The sequence below is a fragment of the Neolamprologus brichardi genome, chromosome 16 (assembly GCF_056152115.1).
Source record: "Neolamprologus brichardi isolate AB-2024 chromosome 16, ASM5615211v1, whole genome shotgun sequence".
NCBI classification, from domain to species: Eukaryota; Metazoa; Chordata; class Actinopteri; order Cichliformes; family Cichlidae; genus Neolamprologus; species Neolamprologus brichardi.
In genome coordinates, this window is record NC_142119.1 from 35,817,326 (window position 1) to 35,843,264 (window position 25,939).

General features: G+C 40.9%; 1 protein-coding gene across 2 annotated transcripts in view; it reads right to left on the minus strand.

Moving 5' to 3' along the window:
• The window catches only part of cntnap5a (contactin associated protein family member 5a), a 144,721-nt gene that overhangs the window by 100,826 nt on the left and 17,956 nt on the right, over window positions 1–25,939 (minus strand). For both annotated transcript variants that reach the window (XM_087830168.1, XM_087830169.1), the window contains exons 2-3: window positions 11,659–11,769; window positions 6,428–6,621 (exon numbers count right to left, since the gene is read on the minus strand). In XM_087830168.1, the coding sequence (XP_087686294.1) occupies window positions 6,428–6,621; window positions 11,659–11,769 (305 nt within the window). The remainder of the gene's footprint in view (window positions 1–6,427; window positions 6,622–11,658; window positions 11,770–25,939) is intronic.

The following is a 25,939-nucleotide window of genomic DNA, read 5'->3' on the forward strand; positions in this document are numbered from 1 at the left end:
GAATCCGATATAGTGTTTTTAATCAATAAAACTGTTTTTTTATATCTTGCTGCATTTTGTATAAGTTCATACTCAAGTTTAAATAAACAACAACACTAAAGCTATTCTGTTATACCTGTATGTAAAAAATACAACAAAATATTTCATAGTTCAGCAAAACTGATCAATCTAATAACCTTAAACCTGCTCCATCCTCCCTATTCTGGTGTTTTAAAGAGTACTTAGCAGAAATATTAAACAACCTAACCAATAGGGTTGAAAACTCCCAGCAAAAAAAAAAAAAAAAAATAGGGAACCACCCTCCACCCTCTTCCTCATGATGCTTAATCAAATTTAATTTGATGCAGGGTGAAAATGCACAGAAATAAATTATTTTCCAAGAATAATTAAATAGATTCAACATCTTTCTTCAACAGAATTGCAGACTGCACAGATGGTTCCCAAAGGAAAAAGTACTATAGCTTACTAGGGTATATTAGACTTAACAGTTACTATATACAGTAATGGACTTCTATATATTTTACATCAGATTAAAACTTTGGGTGTAAGATTCAGATGATTATTTATTAAAAGCTCGACATTTTAAATGAGAATAAGAAAGAAAAGTATGTCTTTGTGCCCCCTTTTCCCTGTTCATGCCCTATCGGCCCCCCTGACTAAACTTTGCTAGATCCGCCCCTGCACAGTTACGTCAGCTGTAGAAAAAGATCCTGGTGTAGAAATAATATTAAATAAATACTAACAACAGCTGATCAAGCTTAAACGTGCTGCTGTTGTTCAGCCGCTGGTTTCCTCTTTCTGGTGCAAAGTGGGACAAAAACAAAGAAGAGAGACGATCAGCTGATCATTGATCAGTTTATGATTGAAGTAGCAGCAAGAAGAGGCAGTCGCTCCATATATCGGTTGTTAAGCTTAACGTGGGAATGCTTTACAAACATTCAGAAATGAACTTACACACTTGCTTTACTTCTCTCTGGGAAAACTTCCTCGGAGATGAAATGCTGGTTTGGTAGCGACGCTACAAATACACACAGCCGCTCTATCACGTGACCACACTGCTGCAACGTGCTACGGTTATGAGCCGAGTTACGCCGTGTCGCAAGTTTTGTGAGGTGCTTTTTTGATATTTAATGGATCGGATTACATTTTTTATTTCTCTCCGATATCTGATCCAGTAATTTAGGTCAGTATCGGACCGATACCGATACGTAATATCGGATCGGTCCATCTCTAGTTCCTACGCTGTCACACAGGTTGGTCACTGTAAGGTCAAACTCTGAGGCCACAGCAACAGCTGTGTTATCATCGTAGAGACTGACTGATTCTCAAACAAGAAGGCTCCAATTATCGGTCAGAAAATACTATAAACACCTGTTTGGATCCAGACGGGAGGATGAGCCTAGCATCAAAATGTTGGTAAGACCCCATGTCTTATTTTGACCAGCTGATGTGAAAGTTTGTCTGTTTCGGAGAATTGAATTTTCAAAACAAAGAAAGAATAATAGATAAGAGAAGCTTAGCAGGCAGCTAACCAAAGCACAAATTAGCTGTGTTAGCTGTGTTAGCTGTTAGCTGTGTTAGCTGGTACCAGAGCGGGCTAGCGTGCTGCTATCAACATATATCTAAAAACAAAAACAGCCAGCAGACTTGTGAGAAGAACGGCCGACCTTTAGCTCACAGTTTTTCTAATTCCTCTATGAAGTTAATTTGGCTGAGAGCTAGCAGTCATCCCAACAGCTGCTGCTCACTCATTAGTTCAGCTCGGTTCAGTTTCTGACAGTAAGCTGTTACCTCTGAGCTTCCAGACGGATGTGAGTTGGTATCTGCCAAAAGGTCTCGGTGAAAGCTGCAGTTAGTCAGCCTGGGTGAAAATTTCATCAGAGACCGCAGACAAATTGGCTGCTAATCACTGCTATTCATCCTTCATACGCACGCCGAAAAGGAGCTGGGAGTGTCTGCGCGCGTCTGCATTTAATACACATCAGCAAATATAAAGGCTATTCATGCCCGCTTCAAACGCCTGCCAAGTTGCCGAGGATGTCGTCTGTTTTGGCTGCTGTGGCAGACGACGGCACTGCATGCCTGGGTTGAGCGCTATTTGGATCTCTGAAATTTTGAAAGGAATTCAGCACCTCCATTTCCTCTTTCATGAGTCAGTTATAGAGAGTGATAGCTGCAGGTCATGTCAGTAATGTTTATGCATATTGCCTTGTCTCCTCACTGCACAGCAGCTTCTCCCCATTTTTCCTGGCACAATGAGATGAAAAGTGACAGCGAGCGGAAAAAGCTGTGTGCTGTTTAAAAGCATATTGCACATCAGTGTGAATGCACCATATGTGATATTATTTTTCAGGAACCGTGAACTTCTATTTCCTTTTTCAGCACTAATTAAAAACTGGCTGCGTTTGTTCTTGTTCACACCAACAAATGAATCTTCCCATAAAGTTTGCAGCAGTTTTTTCCAAAGGGTACATTTAATCTACGGCGTTAAGTCTCAGTAACAGCGCAATAAGCTTCTTCTTCGGGGGACAATAAAACAGGCTAATCTCAGAGTCTAAGTACTATTTGTTCCATAATGAAGAGTTAAAAGCTGTTTGGGCTGTTTGTTGTGATCATTTTGACAGTTTCTTTAATGTGGATCTGTTTGTCTTCTGGTTTCCATCATGTGTAACACTCAGGCTTGATGCTAAAGTCTGATCTAAATCCTCATTTTCAGAGTTTTCATAAAGAATGAACAGTATTCCTACTTTGGTCATAGGGCTGCCACAAACGATTATTTTGATAGTCGACTAATAAGATCATCATCCATTGGACGTAAAACGTACAGCTTATTGCACCAGCAGCATCTGCTCTTATATAACTATCATTAGCTTACAGCTTGAAGTGTTTAAGGTATGTGCTAACTAACAATAAAGACAAGATGATAGTTTATTAAATTTTAATGAAATTTGCAGATTGTTTCGGTGAAGTTTAATAAACTCCTTGCTATCTAAAATATAACAGGACACCGGAGTAAATTCTGGAGCATCTCACACTTCTGATAATCAGCTGTCTGCTTGACATTTATTCAGCTGTGTAAAAACTATAACTTTAATCTCAGCCAAACCGATTTACTCAGGAACAAATAAAATACTAAAAAAAAGCCAAACAATAACATTTTTAAGTTATCTAAGTGACTTATATATCATGTTTAACCTGAGTAGCGAAAGACGGCGGTGGGTTTGAAAACGATTTGCGGGAGTCCGGTGTTCTCACGGCTCTAGTTAGCCTAGCCCCCAGCTAGCTATCGAGCTAGTGGGTAACAGACGTCTCTGAAAACGTCGGAGCGCTTTTGAAAATATGTGGTGTCTTGATAAACTGAGCAGATATTTGAGGTTTACACAGCTACATTCTCGCCTGAAAATATGTTAAACGTTTATTTTGTGACCCAGAAAGAATAATAAGAGTAATATTAAAACTAACTAGCTGCCGCCATTGTTGGAAACTGAGCTGGGCCGCGCTATGAATTCTGGGACACAGCTTCTTCTTCTTCTTCGGGGTTTAACGGCAGCTGGTATCCTTGTACATGCAGTGCTGCCACCTTCTGTTTCAGTCCGTTATTACACTCTTAAATCCTACTACTTATTCCTGCGTCTTTTGGGATCTTACAAAGCTTCAAACGAGGCGTCGACTATTAAACCAGTCGTCGACGATTTTGATAGTCGACGTAATCGTGACTAGTCGACTAATCGTGGCAGCCCTATTTGGTCACCTCAGGTAGATAAGACAGGATTAGTTGCTAAACTATGAATCAACCGAAGGTGATCTGCTACAGTCTGAGAGTAGAAAACGAGAGATTTGTGTCGAAATCTCTATTTGATCATAAATGTAACAACTTTTTTCTAGAAATAAAGACATCACAGCAACCCACTGTGAGTAGCTTATAATACTCACTGCTGACTTACAAGATGGAGATAATAATTGGTGCTCTTTATCTTGTACTCACAGTGCTCTGGAGGGTAAACACCTGTAATGACCCAGATCTCAGAGGGTTGACGACATGGCATTTATTGGTTATTATTTATTACTGTTATAGTGCATCTTTTTATTTGTCTCCCTATAATCAACCAAAAACAGTCATGGCAGATGGCTCATTCAGCATGGTTCTGCCAGGTTGCTTCCTGTTTAAAGGGAGTTTTTCCTTCCTACTGTTGCCAAGTACTTAAAGGCTGTCTGATTACTGGGATTACTGGCATTTTCTCTATATTAGTTCACAGATGATACCACCGTGGTGGGGCTCATCTTTGGGGGCAATGAGACTGAGCTGAGGATCAGAGGCTGTCAGATTGGTGTGCTGACAACAACCTGGACCTCAATATCACCAAAGATGAAAGAGCTGGTAGTCGATGTCAGAAGGAGGAAGTCATAGCTGCAGCCCATCAGCTTCAATGGGGAGTGTGTGGCAAGGCTGTCCAGGTTCTAGTTCCTGGGTGTGCACATAGACACAACATTTCGTTGTACTACTCCTTTCTTTATTATCAGAAATATCACTATTTCAGATTTTCTTGAAATAATCAGATATAACTTTGAGGCTATGTCACTCACACTCTACATCACTGTGGTCTGGTCTTACTGAAAGGGCTTCACACTACAAGCACATTTATTCTGCACACATGGAGCACCTCTTATCACTGACTTTGAATTCAGGGCCAATTCAGAAGTAGGAATTTACATATAAAGGCCGTAAAAACACATAAAGGCCTGAACAACCAGGAACCTTCTTTCTGTGAGAGCTAACCATCACTGTGCCACATAGTAACAACGTATCACTGAATACTATGTACTGTGCAAAGAGCTGCTGGAGGAAAGTTCGATGTTGAAAGTGTCCAGGACGGTCATTTAAGAGCATTGTAGATAATAAATATTTAAGTATTTGAAGAAAGATATATTATTTAAAGCAGAACTAGACTTATTGTTCACTGCCACACATCATTGCCCTTATTCAACACAATATAAAGAAGATCACTTTGCAGCAGTGCCACGCCAGTAGGCAACAACACTCTCTGCTAATTGGACGACCAAACAAGAAAACGCTCTGAGATACATTCACTGTCTTGCTGACAGTCTTTGACATAACTGGGCCAAACACAATAAAGAATTAATGGCATGTGCCAACATGGGGCTATTTCCTGAGACTCTGAATCCATGTAGTGGCTGGCATAATATGTTGCGACATAAAAAGAAAAAAGGGGATAAAAAGAAAAAACTGCACTGACACCAGAGCCACACCTGAAACGTGTCAGAAGTGAGAGGATGTTAAGTGACACTGACCAGCAATGCCAGGAGCAGATGGTCCACAAAACACAAGAAATGAATATAGAATGAAACATGTGACACAAAGCTAACTATAGCCAACTATAGCTAACTATAGCTAATTATAGCTAACTATAGCGAACTATAGCCAACTATAGCCAACTATAGCCAACTATAGCTAACTATAGCTAACTATAGCTATGTTAGTGTTTAAGAATATACCAGTGCTGGAAAAGCATTACATATGCAGTGGTGCTATGTGATTAACCTTGTGACATCCAACGAGCCAATCAGATTTTCTTTTAGCCACATATGAAATGGACAAAGATGTTACACGTCCACATTAGAATGTTTCTGTGACAACCCTGCAAACAGGTCAACGATCTATAAAACATGTAGGCTGTTAACCTAACTGATGATCCGCTTTAACCTGTTACATATTTAATCTAAACACTAAGGTCATAGTCAGTGATGACCTCGACCTCATAGGGTTCAGTCACTTAGGCATAAAACCACAGCACAGCTGGACCTACAGCCCTGTCCGCTTGGTAAAACACCCATTCATCCAGCTCAACCTGCTGAATCAGTAGACTTCATTGCTCTTTATTCTGTCTCTGCTGGTTTCCTGCGATCTCTCTGACAGAAACTCTGGCAGGATGCCTGGAAGGCAAACTTCTTCCACTAGCCTAAAACAGAGACAGTGTTCCCTAAGCCAAGAAATGCCTCCAGTGTATACTTGTTTCAAAACTAAACTTGATATTGCTGCTTGTTTCTTTATGGGTCACATACACAAGTTAATTAGTGACCTTTGGATCCTGGCTAGCTTTTTGCTCAGCTTCCAGTCTGAAAGCTATTTAACTCCAAACTCATTAAGGAAGCATATAGGCATATTTCCCAACCGTTGACCTATCCATCAATATTCCTGAATAGGCCTTTTTCCCTTCGACTGACCATATTAGTTGTTGGCTAGCTGGTTTCAATTCAACTCAATTAAAATCTCAACAAGCGTCATCTCAAGGTGCTTTATGTCGACAGGTAAAGACCCTACAATAATACAGCTGTACTGTTGTATCAGCTTTAAATCAGCAACAAACTGAAGGCAGGTAGGTGGAGAAAGCGGATAAAAAATACTGACCCCCACGCCATCCTCATGTCTGTACTGTTTCCAAGCCCGGCCTGTGTCACTGTAGAGCAGCAGGTAACTGCTGACCCAGTCCCAGCTGTCATAGCGTCCCTGTGTGGCTACAGCAGTCACCTCCATCTGCTCCCTGAGGTCCACCTGGAGCCAGGGCTCTTGGTCAGTCACCATTGGAGACCAACCTCCTGCACCTGAAGAAGAGCAGAAAATACAGGCAGAGGGTCTGACACATGCAGTCTGTCAACAAGTCTTGATGTGTACGTGCGAGGACTTTATGTGAAAGGCTTCAAGGCTAAGTTCCACTCCAGCAGCCACAGTGAAAGCTGTTTCTGTGGAAAACAACTGATTCATTTTATGCGCTGTATATGCAGTATGTTCAAAGTTCCAATGAAGAGCCCGATGCTTTTTATTCACTGGCAGCTTTATTTTACCTGAAAGGCTTAAGTTCAGTGGAACGGAAAAGTGGCAAGACTGAGGGGCGAGTTAGAGATAGAACAGCTTTCTGCATCGCATTCAGAATTAAACCGAAATGTAGCCACAACTCTTCCTTTTCCTGTGATGATGGAACAATGAGGGGTGCCTGCCTCGCGCCCACAGATCACCATCGCTGCACTCGAGTGTGGTTATGGCAGCGGGGTGGTTGATCTGCCCCACAGAGCTCAGATGTGAAACATGTTAGCGTTGTGTTGTTGTGAGTTTCTGTTTGGATTTTTCATATTTTTGTGTTTGTTTCTTTTTCATTTGGTTCCTGTTTTCATGTCTTTCCATCCTATCATTGTTTAGCCTCAGTTGATATTATACCGTTGTGTTTCTGGCTCCTGTTTAGCTTTTATGAACGTTTCAGTTCTTTCTAGTTTTCTAGTCTTTGCAGTTCTGGTGTTGGTTCTCAGTCAGCTTCAGTCCCTGTTTTGTTATTCGTGGTTTAGTTCCCTCCATTTTTCTGACTTCAGCCATTAATGTTTCACTGTTGAGTGTCTCCTTGCTGTTTATTTCTCCTTTTATGTAGTTTTATCTGGGTTTAACTTCCTGTCTGGTAATTGTTGTTACTGCTTCCACAACGTGCCTTCGACCTCTTCTGTTTCAGCTCTCTGCCCACGTTTAAGCGCTGCAGGCTAACAGTGGAGGTTTATGCCCATTTCAGCTGTAGCAAAGATATGTGGTTGTGTTTTAGGGATAATTGTTTTCCTTGGCTGACGCTATTCGATGCATGAATTAATATAGCGGCTGCTCAGAAGCACTGAAGGGAGATGCCGGCTGTGTCAGCACTCTGGTCTTAAATGTACATTTTTAACTTGTGCTGAAAAATCATCTTTTATAAACTAAGTTTTTAATAAGAGTTAACAGATTTAATTCAATAATTTACATATTTATTTTTGATTGGCAGTTTTATAGTTCAAATAGGCACCACTACCATTCTGAAAAATGTACGAACGCATCTGTGACGCAGCTTTTTGTTACCTTGTTCAGAAACATCAGGACTCATTATGGCCTGATGCCCACTTGCTTTTATTTTTTACACAGTGGATGTTTTTGAGGGACAAATTTCTGCAAAAATGCAACACATTCAGTGTGTGTAGAGGTTACAGGGCAGGTGTGCGTCATTTTGCACACGTTTAATGTGTAACGGCCTTAATAACTTACGAATTATATTTAATGTTGTATTTAATAAGAATTGACTTGCAAGTAGAAAATCAGACCACTGACGTAAACTGATGAACATGCACATCAGTCAGGTGTTTACTGAGGTCATAGACGGAGGGAGAATACGGCCTCTTTTTCCATAAACTTCTGTACAACTTGAAGTATTTGGTAGTACAAACGTAATAAGGCGAAACAGATTGTCAGATGGAGAAGCATCATTTACTCCAGAGAGCATGTCTCCACTTGCTACAGTCCAGTGGTGGCGTAGTTATACCGCTGCATCCAATACTTTGCTTTGGCCCAGGTGATTAAGGGTTAGGGTGCAGATGCACTCTTCTTGAGCTAATCTGAAGCCCACATCCAGTTTGCAGGTCTGTAGAAATTGGCTCTGCAGAAAGTTGGTAACCTCTGTGCACTATGCTCCTCAGCATTCGCTGCACATGAACGACCACGTGGCTGAGCTGCTGCTGCTCCCAGTCGCTTCCACTTAAAGCTCCATTAATAGTCGACTGTGGAATATTTAGTCGTGAGGAAATTTGACGACTGGAATAGTTGCACAGGTGGCACCTATTGTTTCACAAATGTTTGTAGCAGCAGTCTGCATGCCTAGCTGCTTGATGTTACACACCTGTGGCCATGATTGCAACACCTGAATCCTGTGATTTGGATGGGTGACAAAATACTTTTGGCAGTGTAGTTTATTTTTTTCATCTCTCATGACACTCGTCTGCACCAGTTGAATGACTAACAAACTCCCCAGCTACACAGATTCAGGTTTCCAGTCATATTAGCTTAGCACAGAAAGGAGGGAAATTTGATTTGGGTCTGTTATGTCGTTGTTGTTCTGTTGCTCAGCCAACAAACAAACCTTACAAATTACCATATGGCACCATTTAGGGTAGAGCTGTTCGATATAACGATATATATCGGATGACGATTTAAAAACGTCTATCGTTTCATTTTACGCTATCGTTTGTTTCGTGGTGTCGCAAAATAAACTGTTTACAGCAACATTTTTTCATTATTTTGATGTCACTGTAGTTATTATTAATTTCTTAAAGTTCTCTCTTTCTCTTATATTTAATATAACCACACTACGGACGGACAAGCGACAAGCAACAACAACGGTAAAACCATCGCGTGTCCGCTTGTTTATTTTCCACATAAACCTTTCACAATAAAGCTCAATATCCTGTTGAGACTTTTCAAAATAAACTGAATCACGTGAAAGAGCAGATTATTTACAGATGAGAAGCAAAAAAGACGCCAGGTGCTAAAAAATCAACCTTAGACTCAAACGTTAGAACAGGCTTTTCCCCGCAGCACGCCGTGTAATAAATACTCACAAAGAAAACGGCGCCGTTACAACTTATGTCTAAAAATGTATCGTTTCATGCATCGGTTAAAATACTCGACTCCAGGTACATGACGCACAGCTGGAAACACTTCACACAAGTCGAGCTGCCCGAGATTCACAGAATTTACAGAAAATGTTACATTTTTGTGATTTATATCGTTATCGGACGATAGATGTCTTATATCAGGATATGAGATTTTGGTCATATTTAGGGGAAACAAACAGACTTACCAACGCTATATATGGTTTATTGCAAACAAGCAGTGTTACAACAAAGAAATAACTGACCAAACAGAAATGTCTTTACTTTTTGTGATAAGTTTAAGGGCTCGCTGGTTTCAGTGATAGCAGAGCTTTGGGTAGATCTGATGGGACTTTGCCAGGGGAGTTGTGTTCTTGGCTACTTTGAGTTTGGCCACAATATTCATTGTCAACTCTATAAATGCTAGGGGTGCAACAATACTCGTATCGATATTGAACCGTTCGATACAGTGCTTTTGGTTCAGTAAGCATATGTATCGAACAATACAACATTTTTAATTTATTTTATCAACTTTCCTTCTGACGGTGCTGTCTGTGTTGAGCGCTCAGTGGATCTGTGCTGCACTGTCGAGCGCAGATCCACTGAGCGCAGGGCAAGCTAGCGAGACAGAAGCTAAGCTCGTTGCAACATGGCAAATTGAACCTCCCCCACCCTCATTCAGATCTGGCGTTTGGAACTATTTTGGTCTTCATGTGACGTATGACCCTGAAGGTAAGCGCGTCATGGACTAAAGTAAAACAGTATGTTGGATGTGCCACGCAATGTTCAATTACATGGGTGGGAACTAGTGTGTTAGCGCAGTTAGCTCGTTAGCGCAGTTAGCTCGTTAGCGCAGTTAGCTCGTTAGCGCAGTTAGCTCGTTAACGTGTTGGCCGTCCAGCCCCACGCACGGGGCGATCCGCGGTAGCTCGTTAACGGAGATTTGCCGTGTTGTGGCGTTAACGTCATTTCAGATTAACGCTGACAGCACTAGTGGGAACACAACGAATATGACTGCACATTTACTCCGACATCATCCTCGTGCAAAGACAAGTGGAAGCAGACAAAAACAACAAGCACGCATGCTACAAACTTTACCCGAGTCATTTAGACAGCCGTTAGCACATGATTCTCCTTATGGGGACCTGATATGTTTAATATGCTGCTGAGAATATAGCCCAGAAGAAGCGTATAGTATAGCTTTTATTTTGGAAACAGCCATTTCTCTGTAATAAACTCTCTTTTCCAAAGATGAGCGATTTCTCCATCAGATATATTTATTTTTTTATTACTTTGTTGTTTCAGCAACATTAAATTTAAAAACTGTACTTTTTGAGTTAAAATATATATTTATAATTTTAATAAATGACAAATTAAAAAAGCATGAACATTTTTTCTTGTATCGAAAAAATATCGAACCGTGAATTTTGTGTATCGTTGCACCCCTAATAAATGCATCTATTATTGTTATCGGTGACGTTTGCAGACGGTTCAGTTACACTGCTCTTTTCTTCCAGGGGTGAGTAATTCTGCTAATGGATGAAGTAAATGGATTGCTTCTTCTACAGCATTTTCCCACTCAAAGCGCTACTACAGTCACCAGATCAAACCAGCTCTTTTCCCAGTGCTTCAGTACTTTGTATCCAGCATTCCCACTCTGATCAATGCACTGATCCAAGGATACTCTGACCAGGTGACCTGCTCCACCTCTGACAGCTGTTTCTATAGATGTTAGTTGATGATTACTGATGCTTGGTTAGTGTGTGCGTGTACATACACACATATATGATGTTCATGATGAAACATGTGTTAGCCTACGTTACGACTGACACTGACAGTTGTAAGGTATGCAGGCAGGCAGGAGTGATGTCACAGTGCACATCTTTTACATACAGTCTGTGGCAAAAAAACCATCCAGTCAGTGCCTCAAGTTGCCATGGCGACTGTGCCTGTTTCTCGGCCCACTCATCGCTGCTTCCAATAGAGGGGCCATCTCCTCCAAATAGGTAAACAGACCCCTTTATATGGCTGCATGTGATAGATTCAGAAAGTCTTAAGAGCTTATTTGTCTGCGCCTTCCAAAACAACCCATAAACCCACTATAAAAACACTTCAGCTGAGTGTTTTCTGCTCTGTTACCTCGATGGTTATTGTTAACTACAAGCATTTAGAAATGCTGAATAATGCAGGAACATTCACTGTACTCACCATCTCTTCTGTTCAGCTTGGCGTTGTAGGCAGCATAGCTGACGGAGGACTCAGACGAGCTCTGAAAGGATGAATGGGGCAGCGCCGATACCAGAGGGCCGTTACAATTATCTGGGAATAAAAGACAAAACACCACCAATTCAGATGCTGCACTTCCCAGCTTGCCATCCTATAGATCAGGCTGTAACAATGGAAAATGGATAACGTTAAACATTTCAGGTTAAAGTGCGCCTCCGCCTGTCAATAGAAGTTTTAAAGCAAGAATTAGAGAGAAAATAACACGACTGCCTCACTCCTCAGATGCCTCAAACAGTCTATTAACCCCTGCAGTGACCCTCGAAAGCTGCACAGAAAACGGCGGGGCTGCTTTTGTGTTTGTGCGTGCTCTTTTTAATCCCACATTGGGAGATTACATCACATCCGACAGACAGGAGCAGATTAAGAGTCCAGCGATCTAAAGCTGTCGGTGCCGTCTTCATCTGATCCACCCGGCTCGCCAGAAGAGCCCCGAGTCGCACAACAACAGCCTCTGCTTTGCTGGAGTGCACGGCTGCATTAAGACCCGCGGCTGAGGACGTAATGAAAACTGGCACCGGCCTGATTGCAATTATCCCTCCACTCTTTCAATCAGTGTGGCACTCGCTCTTCAGAGTGAGAGCGAGGCCCTTTTGTTTTTGGATGTCATCCTCCTTTGTGCTCAGATGGATTCGAAGCACATCTGGAGCTGCGATTGGCTATCCATCTGGTTGAAAACAGCGCAGCGGAATCGACAGCGTGAGCTCGCTCTCTTCTCGGGTGTCCCACTGAATCTCGACTGGCCTGATTTGACTTCTCTCAGATCACTCGCCAAGAGATTTTTCTAATCCTGATTTCAAGTGTGACTAAAGTGGATCACGCTGTTTTGTCCAAGACTTAAATTACGGCTGAGCCGCAGCACATTTGCACATGTTCGTTTGGGAAATAAGAGCAGCGGCTTGGCATCTTAACGCCGCCACGAGAACTGGGGTTATTATGCAACGCTATTTGTCTTCATCTATCAGAAGTCTCGTCGATCCTGCTGGATTCCCACTAAATAACTCACCTTTCTTTCCATCTGTATCCATCCTTTCCTCAGCAGCAGCTCTGCTCTGAAGGAGCACAGACCTTTAAAAGCCTCCGCTCCGTCATTCAGTCCTCACATTTACAATGAAACCTTGACAGCTTTGAAGACGCGAGACAAACCAACGATACTTTAATATTCTGACACATGTTCTCAAATTGGCAGGTGATGTGAAGTGCTGTGTGAGTGCACAGGAAGTTTCTCCGTGTGCAAATTGTGCATCTCACAGACTCGGCTGTTGTTTACAGGTTTCGGTCCCGAGCCAAATGCCCGGCTGTCAGTCAGAGAGACTTATGGATGCAGGATAATTTGTCTGCAAAGCTGCTCCATGGCTCGGGATAACTGAAAATCCTCTGAAGCTGACTCACAATCTCCATGTAAGGCTCAGACGCTGGAATTTTATAGCCAAATGAACCCCGACTATGAACACATCCAAACAAGTGTGAGCAGAGAAGGAACACTTAATCTCTCTTGAAATCAGAATTACATCGACTGCCACAGACCGATGGTTGTCGGCCGCGTTCACAGAAGTGCTACGACGACGTGTTTCTGCGCAGACCGACACCGAGCTGCTAGAGATGAGTGGTGTTGACACTCACAGGCTTAAAGTGCCATTTTCTGTGAACACTTGAAATATTTACACGTGTGCAGTGTTTCCTACTGCGGTTCAGGGCAGAAGCTTACATACTGTACACTCACCACAGCCGTCAATCATATAGTTATTTTAGATTTAATGTTTTCTTTAAGCCATTCTGTTTCCAGCAGGTTCTTCTCTAATCCACACACGAGTTTACATAAAGGCAAATATATATATATACATACGACCCAAAGAAGATTTGGTTTAATGCCCCCAACCTGACCTTCACACTCATTACCACGATGAACGTGCATCTCTGACCACAATAATTAAACAGGAATGTGCATCCGTTGGATTTTTAATTTTTCATCCTCTAAAGACTTTAGAGAAAAATGAAAGGTGCACTTTTGGTTATGATGTAAGTTTTGTTTGTTTTTAAAGGACATTTATTCTTAGCTCAGTGCTTTACAATATTCCCACATTCGGTGTACAGAAACGATGCTTTTCTCACTAAATGTCTTTAAACGTGGGAATCTGAAAGCTTTCCATCCTGGCTCGTTTGCCAACACACCTAGTTGTCAGTGGCAACAACAAATGTCACCTTAAACAATGGGTGCAGCAACAAAAAGCTTTGTTTTAGTAAAGAAGCCAGGCGCTAATTGGTCTTTTTCATGTTGTGAGCAGGTGCTCTCATCCAGCAGCTAACAGGGCGTATTGCTGTATTACCAGCTGTCCAAAAATGATGAAAACAACTTTTTGCGTGCACAATTTTGATGAGCAATAGCAGTAAGTGCTTAGCTCTCTGACAAATGCATTTCATTTACTGTGCATAGATCATAATAAAAGGCTTTTTCCACTTAACCCTCCGAGGTCTGAGTCAGACGTGTCAAACTCGAGGCCCACGGGCCACATTTAACCCACAGTGCAGTTATCTCTAACCCACAATATAATTTCATATTTCAATTATTAATGGCTGGGGGGTATGTGGCACCCACACCAGTCATACTACAAACCCCATAATGCAGCGCAGCAGTCGGTGTCCCTGCAAGCACCAATCACTTCATTCCCCTGTCCACTTCGACCAGTCAGGGCGAAGCAGATGGATGCAAGTCTGAGTTCACCCAATTAACCCTTTAAGACCGACCATAGAACCAAGTCCACCAGAGCTTATATTATATGTTTACATGCTGTGGAGCCATTTTTGGGAGCATTTCAAGTTGCTATACATCAATACAACCATTACAGCCTAAATTTTAATAATATGTCTGCATTAAGTGCATAGTAATTACATAAATTGCAAAAAAGTGCAATAAACTACAAAAAAATTGAAAATCGTTTTTGTTTTTTTAACATATATTTCTAGTTAGAGAAATTTAAGAGGCTTATCCCTTAAAACTGTAAATACAAAAAAGTTGCACAAAATAGTTTCCCACCACAGGAAATTTATTTTGAGTTTCTTCATAGTTTTATTTTTGAAATACACCAATTTTTATACACTGCAGGAAAAACGAAAATAAATATTATGATGCAAATTTGCAAAAAAGCAGCATATGCATCAAAATAAACTATTTCCAGCAGTGCAATATGAGTCCTAAGCATCCCAGAAACCACACAGAAAGTCATGAAGTCAAAGATAACTTTTAAAAACAGCAGTATAGGCTCATGAGGCCCTGATGGTAAAAAACTATATTTCTACGAAAATGACGTCACTTCCGGTTTCGGGCAGGTCATGGCGGACATGCGATAGTTCGCTCTGATGGACGTAGGAAGTGTTACAAACAGCTGATCGGATCAGCAAAGCGTGTTTCTGGAATATTATGTTTTTGTTGCTGCAAGTGCTTTTTATGCAGTTTTTGCAAAGTTATATGTGGAAGGAAACTGTGACCGAGGACAAGCTGATGGCATAAGATGTAAGTACAACTCCTCCGGTTTCATATGCAAAAAAAATTATTGCGCTAGCTCACGTGGTTGCAGCGCTACCGGGATTTAAAAATAGTTACGGAAAACAGAGCGTGCTGCTCCGACCGGTTTTAAAGGGTTAAAGCAAACCCCTAAAAGAAATGACCAAAACATGGTGGGATGCAGACGCTGCTGGTAAACCTGTGTTTACCAGAGATATCGAAGTCGGCTCAGCGACGACGTCTCGTGCATTTTCAAACGTTTGCCTGAGCTCACGAACACAATCACTGCTGCTGCTGTACGTGAGCGTGCCACTGACTTAAAAGCACAGTTGATGGAAAGACTTCATCACACACTCCCTTGCTGTGGATAAGAGCACTGACTGATGCTTCACAGTTGGTCTTTTTCATCCATAGATTTGACTCCACTTTATGTGTTAAACAGGAACTTTTGAGGATTCAATCAATGCATGGAAGGAGCAGATAGATGTTTGAAATGCACAAAAGACATGAAACTGCATTTGGACAAACGTATGATGCTAACAACAACAGAGTGGGTGTGATGCACGATGAACAAACAAGATGCTGGGAAAAGATGCAGAGAGAGACGTCCAATCACTGCATCATAAACCAGGAAACACTATGCAGTAAATCCCTGAATATTGAACATTTAATGAGCCGGCCAACACTCGGTTAGCTTCCTCAAGGCCAGTGGTTTAGATCCCCGCTCGCCCTCTGGGTGCCTATCACACTGAGGTGCGATGGCTAAGTCAAAACATGCTCAATGACTTTTTCAAGCTGCACGAGGAAAGTGAAGGAGACGCCTCAACAATGCAAACTGCTCAGTAATCAGCACCTGTAAACATCCAGGCGGAGCTGATCGGACTCCAGTGTGGTGGCACGCTCAAGCTAACACACTTCCCCTGCTTCAGCCTCAACATGATACCCCAACTATGCCTCCGAGTCACTTAAATCCTCAGTGTCTTAAGCAGTACATATTTATTTAAGCAGAAGGCCTCCCCCCGATGTCTGTTTTATTCTTTCCACAGTTCAGGACATCACCACAAACAAAACTGGTTTATTAGTGGAATTACAGCCTTTTTCAAAGTTTGCATTTCTTCATATCTGAAAGTTCTTCATCTCACCCAAAGATATTTTAATAGAAAACCAAATTATTTTGAATTGTATCAAAATAATACATAAATAATGTATCCAAAACATGGTTACTTTGTCTGTACAGTAAATCATGTTTCACCAACAAATGAGAGTTTCAGCCCTTTAACTCTTAAATGTGTTTTACTACAATAAACATTCATATCATTATTGTTATACACATCTGGAAACTATTTTCTTTCTTTTTCATTTATATCATTTTATTTTTCTATTTTTCTTCTTTCCATGTCAGACTGCCACAGTATCAACCTGATAATCCCGTCCTGGGCATTTACACCCCCTCGATCCTTCCTTGCCCCTGACTGGCCTACGTGGGGATTCAAACACAAGAATATCAACCAAACAGTCTTAGAAACACTGTGTGTCAAACACGAGCTCATTGTTTATTGAGATTTGTGGGAAATCACAATACAACGTTATTTCTTTTATTTTGAAGGTACCATTTCCTTTGTTGTTAGATGTATGCATGTACATATATACAAGTGAAAGCAGCTTCACTGGAAATGTGGTGGAACCAATGTTATGTTGTGCTACACCTGAAAAAAGTATTTCCTGACCGCCAGAGGCAAAGCTGTGTGCTGAGAGCCGATCGCTGCGTTTAAGGATTATAATTTGAATCACCAGAGAACCAGAGAAATACAGCAATTCACTGGTGCTGAGCACGATTGGACATTTGAAGATTTGCAAGCAAAGCTTTAAAAGGAAAAGCAGAGTTTTTATAAAGATTTACAGCGCCAGAGATGGAGCACTCGAGACCAGCTCTGTGATTGCCAAACAAAACTGCATAAAACAAGAAGCCATGCTCTCAGGTGGAGTTTACCAAAGAGTGTTAGGTGGACTCTGTGCTGACACGCCCTGAGACAACAGAAGCCTTTGAGAATATTCCCCTTTGCAGACGAACCGTAAAAAGATGGATCGATGGAGCTTCAGCTGAAAAAGAAATGATTCAGACTTTTTCTCCTCACTCTGGGCGAGAGCTGCGATGCCCACAACATGGCTCAGTGACTTATCATGGTTAACAAAAAGAGTTTGACGTCACAGCAGAGATGGCAGCAATGCAGGCAACTGCACGCTCAGACAGGCAGGGGACATGACGCACAATGGGAATGTTGATTAAACAGTGACAAAGGTTTGCATTTCAGATTTTTACTGCCTGTAAAATCTTCTCTTGCCAGTAGCAGTTTAAAACAGATCAAATTAATATGCAGCAAAACTGATTCAACTTATTGGTGCGAACCACCACGACGGACCCAGTTTCTCATGTGGCCCCGTGGGGAAATGACTTGCCCACGCCTGCTACGATCCGTACGCTGCGAACCAGGAATCCCAAACTCTAAACAGGGAGTTCATTTCATGGTTGTAGTCTAAAGAAAGAAACAGGAGCACAGCTCCATACAGGGATGAATGATGCTGGCTACTGTAACTAGTGAGCACAAGCAGATACGTAGAACACTTTATCAGCTAAAATGGTTTAAAGTCAGAATGTTGTTACTTTTTTTCTTGAGACCTATACAACTGTATATCATTGTACATGTGCGTAGTGACAATAAAAGCATTCTATTCTATTCTGTTCTATTCTATTCTGTTCTATTCTGTTCTATTCTACTCTATTCTATTCTGTTCTATTCTGTTCTATTATATTGTTCTGTTCTATTCTATTATATTCTGTTCTGTTCTATTCTGTTCTACTCTGTTCTATTCTATTCTACTCTATTCTATTCTGTTCTATTATATTCTGTTCTATTCTATTTTATTCTATTCTATTCTGTTCTATTCTGTTCTATTTTATTCTGTTCTGTTCTATTCTGTTCTATTTTATTCTGTTCTATTTTATTCTGTTCTATTCTATTCTGTTCTATTTTATTCTGTTCTATTCTGTTCTGTTTTATTCTGTTCTATTCTGTTCTATTTTATTCTGTTCTATTCTGTTCTGTTCTATTCTAGTCTATTCTGTTCTATTCTATTTTATTCTATTCTGTTCTATTCTGTTCTATTCTAGTCTATTCTGTTCTATTCTATTTTATTCTATTCTGTTCTATTTTATTCTGTTCTATTCTGTTCTGTTCTATTCTAGTCTATTCTGTTCTATTCTATTTTATTCTGTTCTATTCTATTCTGTTCTATTTTATTCTGTTCTATTCTGTTCTATTTTATTCTGTTCTATTTTATTCTGTTCTATTCTGTTCTATTCTGTTCTGTTTTATTCTGTTCTATTCTATTCTGTTCTATTTTATTCTGTTCTATTTTATTCTGTTCTATTCTAGTCTATTCTGTTCTATTCTATTTTATTCTATTCTATTCTGTTCTATTTTATTCTGTTCTATTCTAGTCTATTCTGTTCTATTCTATTTTATTCTATTCTATTCTGTTCTATTTTATTCTGTTCTATTCTACTCTGTTCTATTCTGTTCTAGTGACTCAGTCTGTTTCAGTATTGCTGCTCTCAGAACTCGTGTTTAGAGTGCAGAGCTGTGTGCATGCACATTTGTGTATTTAACATAAGTTAAATCATAATGATAACATCAATAATAATAATACTGAATCATGACGATACATATTTAGTGCATTAATGGAGAAACACGTTCAATGTTACCCTAACTGGAAAGCTAAGCTAATGAATCACCTCCATAATCTCATCATGCTGTTTATGGCACGGGTTCAAACAGCCGAGTTTCTGCCTCATTCACAAAGAAGTGACCACAGAAGGACCCACACTCAGAGCGTGAGCCTGTGAGGAAGGTCTGCCTCATTCTGGTCTAAACTGTAAATGAAATCGTTATTTAAAGACTGCATTTTGTAATGATTCAGGTGTGTATTTGTTCACGGATCAGCACACATTGATGAGAAGAGGGCTACTGCAACCAGCCACACATGCATAGCGACCGACAATATGGGATGGATGGAATGCTACGAGGCCTGCCAACCCAATCAGAGGGGTCGTGTGCAACACGTGTTGAAGCCATGGATGAGCAGAAAGCCAACATTTACACTGACCCATAAGTACCTGGTAGCCCATTAAAATAACATCAACAGCAGACAGCTACTATTACAGCTGGAGACCCAGAGGCTACAGTGTGTAACAGTAAGCAGTATGAGCATAATGGTCCAGCACTGGTGCAACAGAGTAAATGAACTAGATGATGCCCCGCCTCCTGAAATGACAGATGTTTCTACTGGGGTGAAAGAAATGGGTGTGGCCAAACTCGAGGTAGCCACCCAGCCAGGAGCACGACTCTGAGCAGATGCTTTCAGATGTAAGCAGTGTTCTACCCACTATTCCCACTGCCACTATGACTGAAAACAATAATCCTGGAACCATATAGGACCAAGGATGCAAGCAGCCAAAATGAGGGGAGCCCACATGGATGTTACCAGGGTTAACTGAGGTGTAGAAAGCACTCATGACATCATCATGAAAGAGGTCAAACAAGATAACTGAGGCTCGCAGCTCAGGCTGTAGACAGAAACACAGGCCATGAAAATGGAACAGTAGCAGGGCAGACCCGCCCACAGCTGGATTTAAGCAATGCTGGAAGAACATCTGGGAACCAGACTAAGCTTGGCCCTGCGTGGACAGACTGTGGCTCCGGGCCACACACACATATGTGGGAAAGCTCGGCACTGTGCAGGACTAAGAACATTCATCAGGAGCTCCACGGGACTGTGGAAGAAAACACTGGAGGTCATCATCAAAACATACCAAGGTGACTCTCTGCTGTTGTTCAGTGACAGTTTGATTTAGTCAGATCTAGTTTGTTCTAGTTTAAGTTGATTGAATATCATTAAATCTACGTTTTATTTGGTTAACTCAAATTTAAGTGTAACAGTCTTTCATGTTTTTTATGGTTCAAAAACATCAAAATGTGTCCACACGTCTGCTCTTCCTTCCAAGCTTTGACATTTTCACGCAGTAGAAACTGAGCAGAAGTTGTGCGTTTGTGAGGCAGATTGTCTAACCTTACTGCGCAACGAGCTGACCCATCGCTCACACTGTAATTAGTCTGATTGGATGGAAACAATAATTTCATATCGTTGGTATTCATTAATAAAAGTCATAAAATCATAGTTTCTGTCCTCGTGCATTCGTTTGCTTTCGTCAGAGTAAGAAGGTCGCTGATGAAAACTATGATGGAAATGATTGGTCAACAAAATGAACAGTGTTACACCGGGCTCCACCCCCCAGCTCATCACTGCGTGTGGGTACAGATGTAGATTTAGGAGTGGAGGGACCATCATCCACCTGCTTTTCATGGATGACATTAGGATGTCGCTCGGCCTGTGAGCGTGGACCAACAGTTACAAGATGCCACTGATGTCGAGACAGAAAGTTCCTCACACTGCATGGAGGTCTCCAGCCGACGTCTCGAGGCCCTTGGAGCAAAGAGGAGGGCGAGGATTAGCCAGAGGAACAATCTGGGATGAAACATGGAGCATCTGGGAATACATCAGGAAGATGGTCCCCCTCTAAAGATTCCTCAGGGACCTGAAGATAGATGGTGATGAAGGAGCTGTCATGGATGACCGAGTCTGTGCTGTCGACAGCTAGAAAAAGTGGTACACATCCGAAAATCCCACCAAAGGCCGGCCTAACGGGCAGCACGGAGGCTCTGCTCACAGGTGCAAAGGTGCACAGGCTGCACAGGCAGGATGCAAGCTGGGACAGCGGACACTGGGAGGCACAATGAACTGGGTCACCAGTAAAAGCTTTGCTGGAAAAAAGCTGGGGGGAGTTTTTAATCCAACCAACTGTTCAATCACCTCCAATGTGAAGAGAATTTATATATTTCCATCTGCTGCCATTTATTTCACTCAGCAACAAAGAACATTAAAGCGACTGAAGTTTAACTTAAAAGCACATTTTTATCAGTGATTCCTGAGATCAGGGACAAAACACAAAAACATATTTACATATAATTGTTACACAAAGTTGTGGCTGTCTCACCATGTTTTGGTCTCCAGGTGTAACATTTTTTAATAAATTCTGTTTTTGTGAACACCGTCAGACACAAAGAAATGTAAAAATATATTTTAATTTAAGTTGTTTCAGCTATTTTGACTATTAGCAGCTTCTCTGTTCTACTGTTTATGCACACATGTTTTCAAAGTAATTAAACCACATTTAAAAGTAAGATTGTTTTGGCTTTTTATTATTAGAGTTACAGTCAGACATATTTTCAGAAGCTTGTATTTAATCTCTATAAGAAACAGTCATATTAAGCAGCATTTATTGAGAAAATTAAGTATTTTTATTGGAAGATTATGAGGGAGGAAACTATATGGTTCTTCAAAAGAGAAAAATAAACAAAAACTCCATATTATGGAGTTGACAAGGTGCTGACGGTGGTGACACACGAGTAGAAAACAAGATATTATTTCTTTCAAATTGACCATTAAACCTTAACAACCTTTGTAATATCACAAGACACATCGTAACACTTCTGTTTTTGCACACGTCAAGTTCTGCATCTTAATAGTTCACCTGCCGCCTGCTCCTCCTTGATTCCTAAAGTTCTCTGTGGTTGTGTTTAGACGCTGCTGGACTTTCTCTCCTTCTGTCTCTGTGCTTGTTTCCAAAACCTTTCAGATCACTGGTGTTCTTTATTTTTCTCTCTTTCACTCTATTTCTCCATCTTTCCCTTTATGAGAAACTCTTTCTTCAACTCAGGCTGGCTGTTCATTGTTTCTCTCCTTCTTTTTTCAGTGTCGCTGCCATCACCACTGTGTGAATGTGTGGATGACTGGTTGTGTAAAGCACTTTGGGGTCCTTAGGGACTAGACAAGCGCTTTACAAATGCAGGCCATTTACCATTTTTTTGATCCTCCCTGTTCCTTCTCTTTTCTCTTTTCTCTTTTTCTGAACCTGATGCTTTTTCACAGATTAAGGATGAATATTCACAACACAATTATGCATTAAGTCTGATGTCATTAGCCGTTTCCAGGTCCAAACTCTGCTGCAGATCCCAAAGTCAAAGGAACTCTGCAGCATCACTGAGAGTTACAAACGGTCTAAATTCTTTCATCTTTAATAAAATGATCAGTGAGGCTCTACCAGGGGTAACATCCAGGCATCCATGGAAACAGAATATATGAAATTTAACAGAGTTAAAGTTAGATTGTTTCCACCTGAACATGATTCACCAGCTCTGCTGTCACTTCCAACATAAATGAAGACAGAAAACTAAACAGCAGTGATGTTTTTAGGGTTACTGAAGTTGGGCTAGCTGCTATATAATGTTGTGCTACGTGACCGCTAGCTACACAGCTATGTTAGCATAAACACAGTGAAGCTGGAGGATGAACGCCAACTTTTTTCCACTTGATAAAAGTTAACGTGAAGGTTCGCAATGGTTAGGCTGACAGTGATCACTGGCTGTTTTTAGGGGCTTGTTCAGATTAAATAGAACAAGATAAAAAGCATTAAAACATTTTAACAGCACAACAGGCTTAATAAACACAGAGAAGCAGGAATCATACATCATCACTTAAAGAACAGCTCTCGGGCACAGCTAGCTCAGTAGATGCCACATGATCAGAAGGTTGGGCGTTCAAACCCAACGAATAGCGGCCATCCTGGATTTATAGCTGCCCACTGCATCACTGAGTGAATGGGTTAAATGCAGAGGACTGAGCAGTTTCCTACAGGATTAATAATGTATACATAAACAATGAGATTCAAGATAAGGCAAATTTGATAATATTTGACACATCTGTAAAGCAGAAATATCAGTAAAATACAGAAGAAGTAATATGACTGAAATATTAGTAAAAATAACTTAATGTAATTGATGAATAGCACACTTTTGTGACATTTGTCAACACCATTAGAAAAAGGGTCAACACCATCAGGCAAAAATCTGATGGTGTTGACACAATACCCGACTTTCTCTCATAACACGCGTTTTTCTGACAGAAGCCATCTTGTTTTTCATCATTTGCTTATGGCCTCAATGATCTACCTAAATGAGGCTGTTTTTACAAGAAAAAATAATAAAATCTTGGATTACATCGACTGTGGTGTTGACGCACTATGTTTGTGACACAGAGTTTTATCAGAAAGGTGTGCCATAAATGAAATAAAAACAAACAAATTATCACAGCAGTGACCTCGTGGCATGTGTATCAAACAGGAAGTGGTAAAGGGGTCCTCAGAGTGTAAGCTGCCCACAATCATTCCTGATTTTTTTGTACTTTTAAAAAAAATCTGACAGTGTTGACAAAAACTCTGGACACGAATTTAAATTTTCAATGTCATATTTTGATGTTATATAAGGTATTGACTTAAATACTCAGTGACGAGAGCCTTGATGTTTAATTTTACTTTAATTTTATATTTTTATTTGTATTTTAATATTATCACACCTGCTTGTGGACAATAGATTTTTAAGGTACTGATAATGTGTTGTACCATTTAAATAAATAAATATGTATAAAAAATGCTAAATCATACTTTAGTTGTATAAACATTGCCTTGGTTTGTCTTTTAGGCAGTTGGTTAACACTTGTATGCATATTTTTAACCACAAAATTGGGTTTTATCTGCCTGTTTTGTCCCCTCTCTCAAGAATCACTGTTATTTATCTGAAATGTTAATTCATCTTCAAATTTGACTGTTTGCTGATGCTGCTCCACGCTCTGCCACAATCATACCTGTAGCAAGGAGGGCACAGGAGGTACACACCATATTTAGTTTGAGGCTTTAGCTGCACTATTTACATATTAATTCATATAAAATATGTAATAAAAAATACAAACATGTGCACAAAAACTCATTAACATGAAGACACACCACACAGCTGTTTTTGTCTCGCCTCATATTGATGTAAGAAGACAGAGCAAAGACTGTTTTGTGCTTTAGTTCAATCTGTACAGCGTATTATATTATTGATCATATTACTGAGAGATCCTTTTTCTGTTTTTGCATTGAGAAAATGTTCTCTTTAGAAATATGATTTAAATATGGCGACAAAGCCGGTGAAAGGACTCGGCTTTGTTTTACTAATATTTCACACATGCAGATATTGTCTGCAGGTGAGAGTTTACAAGTTTTTGTCTTTTGAATATTTAAACGGTAAATGGCCTGTATTTGTATAGCGCTTTACTTCAATTCAATTCAATTTTATTTATATAGCGCCAAATCACAACAAAAGTCGCCTCAAGGCGCTTCATAGATACAGAGAAAAACCCAACAATCATATGACCCCCTATGAGCAGCACTTTGGCGACAGTGGGAAGGAAAAACTCCCTTTTAACAGGAAGAAACCTCCAGCAGAACCAGGCTCAGGGAGGGGCGGGGCCATCTGCTGTGATTGGTTGGGGTGAGAGAAGTCTTAGTCCCTGTGACCCCAAACTTCACACTACAACCATTCACTCTCACATTCACACACTGGTGATGGCAGCTACATTGTAGCCACAGCCACCCTGGGGCGCACTGACAGAGGCGAGGCTGCCGGACACTGGCGCCACCGGGCCCTCTGACCACCACCAGTAGGCAACGGGTGAAGTGTCTTGCCAAGGACACAACGACCGAGACTGTCGGAGACGGGGCTCGAACCGGCAACCTTCCGATTACAAGACAAACTCACGATTGCCCCAAATGTACAACATCACAAGTAGTAAGGGTGATGATAAGATATGATAAGACTAAAATATAAATAAATATAGAGTCTTATCCTTTAATAACCACATATCATGTAGTCCTTCATAAAAACAATACATGAATCTTCTCAGCCACTGTAAGCACGTGTTGATTTACAGCCATAATCTCCTCTTGTTCATCGTTGGATCGATACCTGGCTCATATGAAATTACAATTATTATTAGCTTTGCAGAAATCTTTTCAAGACGATGTTTGCAGCAGGATTCACTTTAAAACGAGAGCACAGCACAGAGTGCGTGCTGCTGCTGCCCTTTCCTCAGTACAAAGAGAGTCTCACCCATCATAACAAACTGATGATACCAGATGTTGGATAATTTACACTGATGTGGAGGCATCACTACACCTGACAACAAACACAGCTCACCACCTATAAATCATACGGACAACATCTGTAAAAGGGACTCAAAGAGCTGCATATGAAAAAAAGCCAAAGGGATTTCCTAAAAATAGAAAATGTAATAAAGACAGGGGAAGGGCAGAGCAAAGTGGAGCACACATCTCAATCTGCTCTGATCCATTTTACTTGGTGCACCAAATCCATGTGATTAAACCCAACAGCTGCCCAATTACATACACAGCTTAAAGGAACATCGTGCACGACATGTTATTGAGGTCTCCAGAGACAGCAGAAGGTGGTAGGTCGACAGAGGAGCTCTCAGGTCTCATGTCTGCTGCACAACTTTGATAACAAAGCTTAAACAAGAAGCTGTGTGTCTCACTGCCAGGATCAGACTCAACACCAGGCGCTGCTGCTCCTCCCTCAGCTCTCTGGGGCTTTCTTCCTGTTAAAAGAGAGGTTTTCCTTCCCACTGTCACCAACTGCTTACTCACTGTGTAATTGTGTGATGACCCAAACCGTCGTTTCTTCGGTGCTTTTT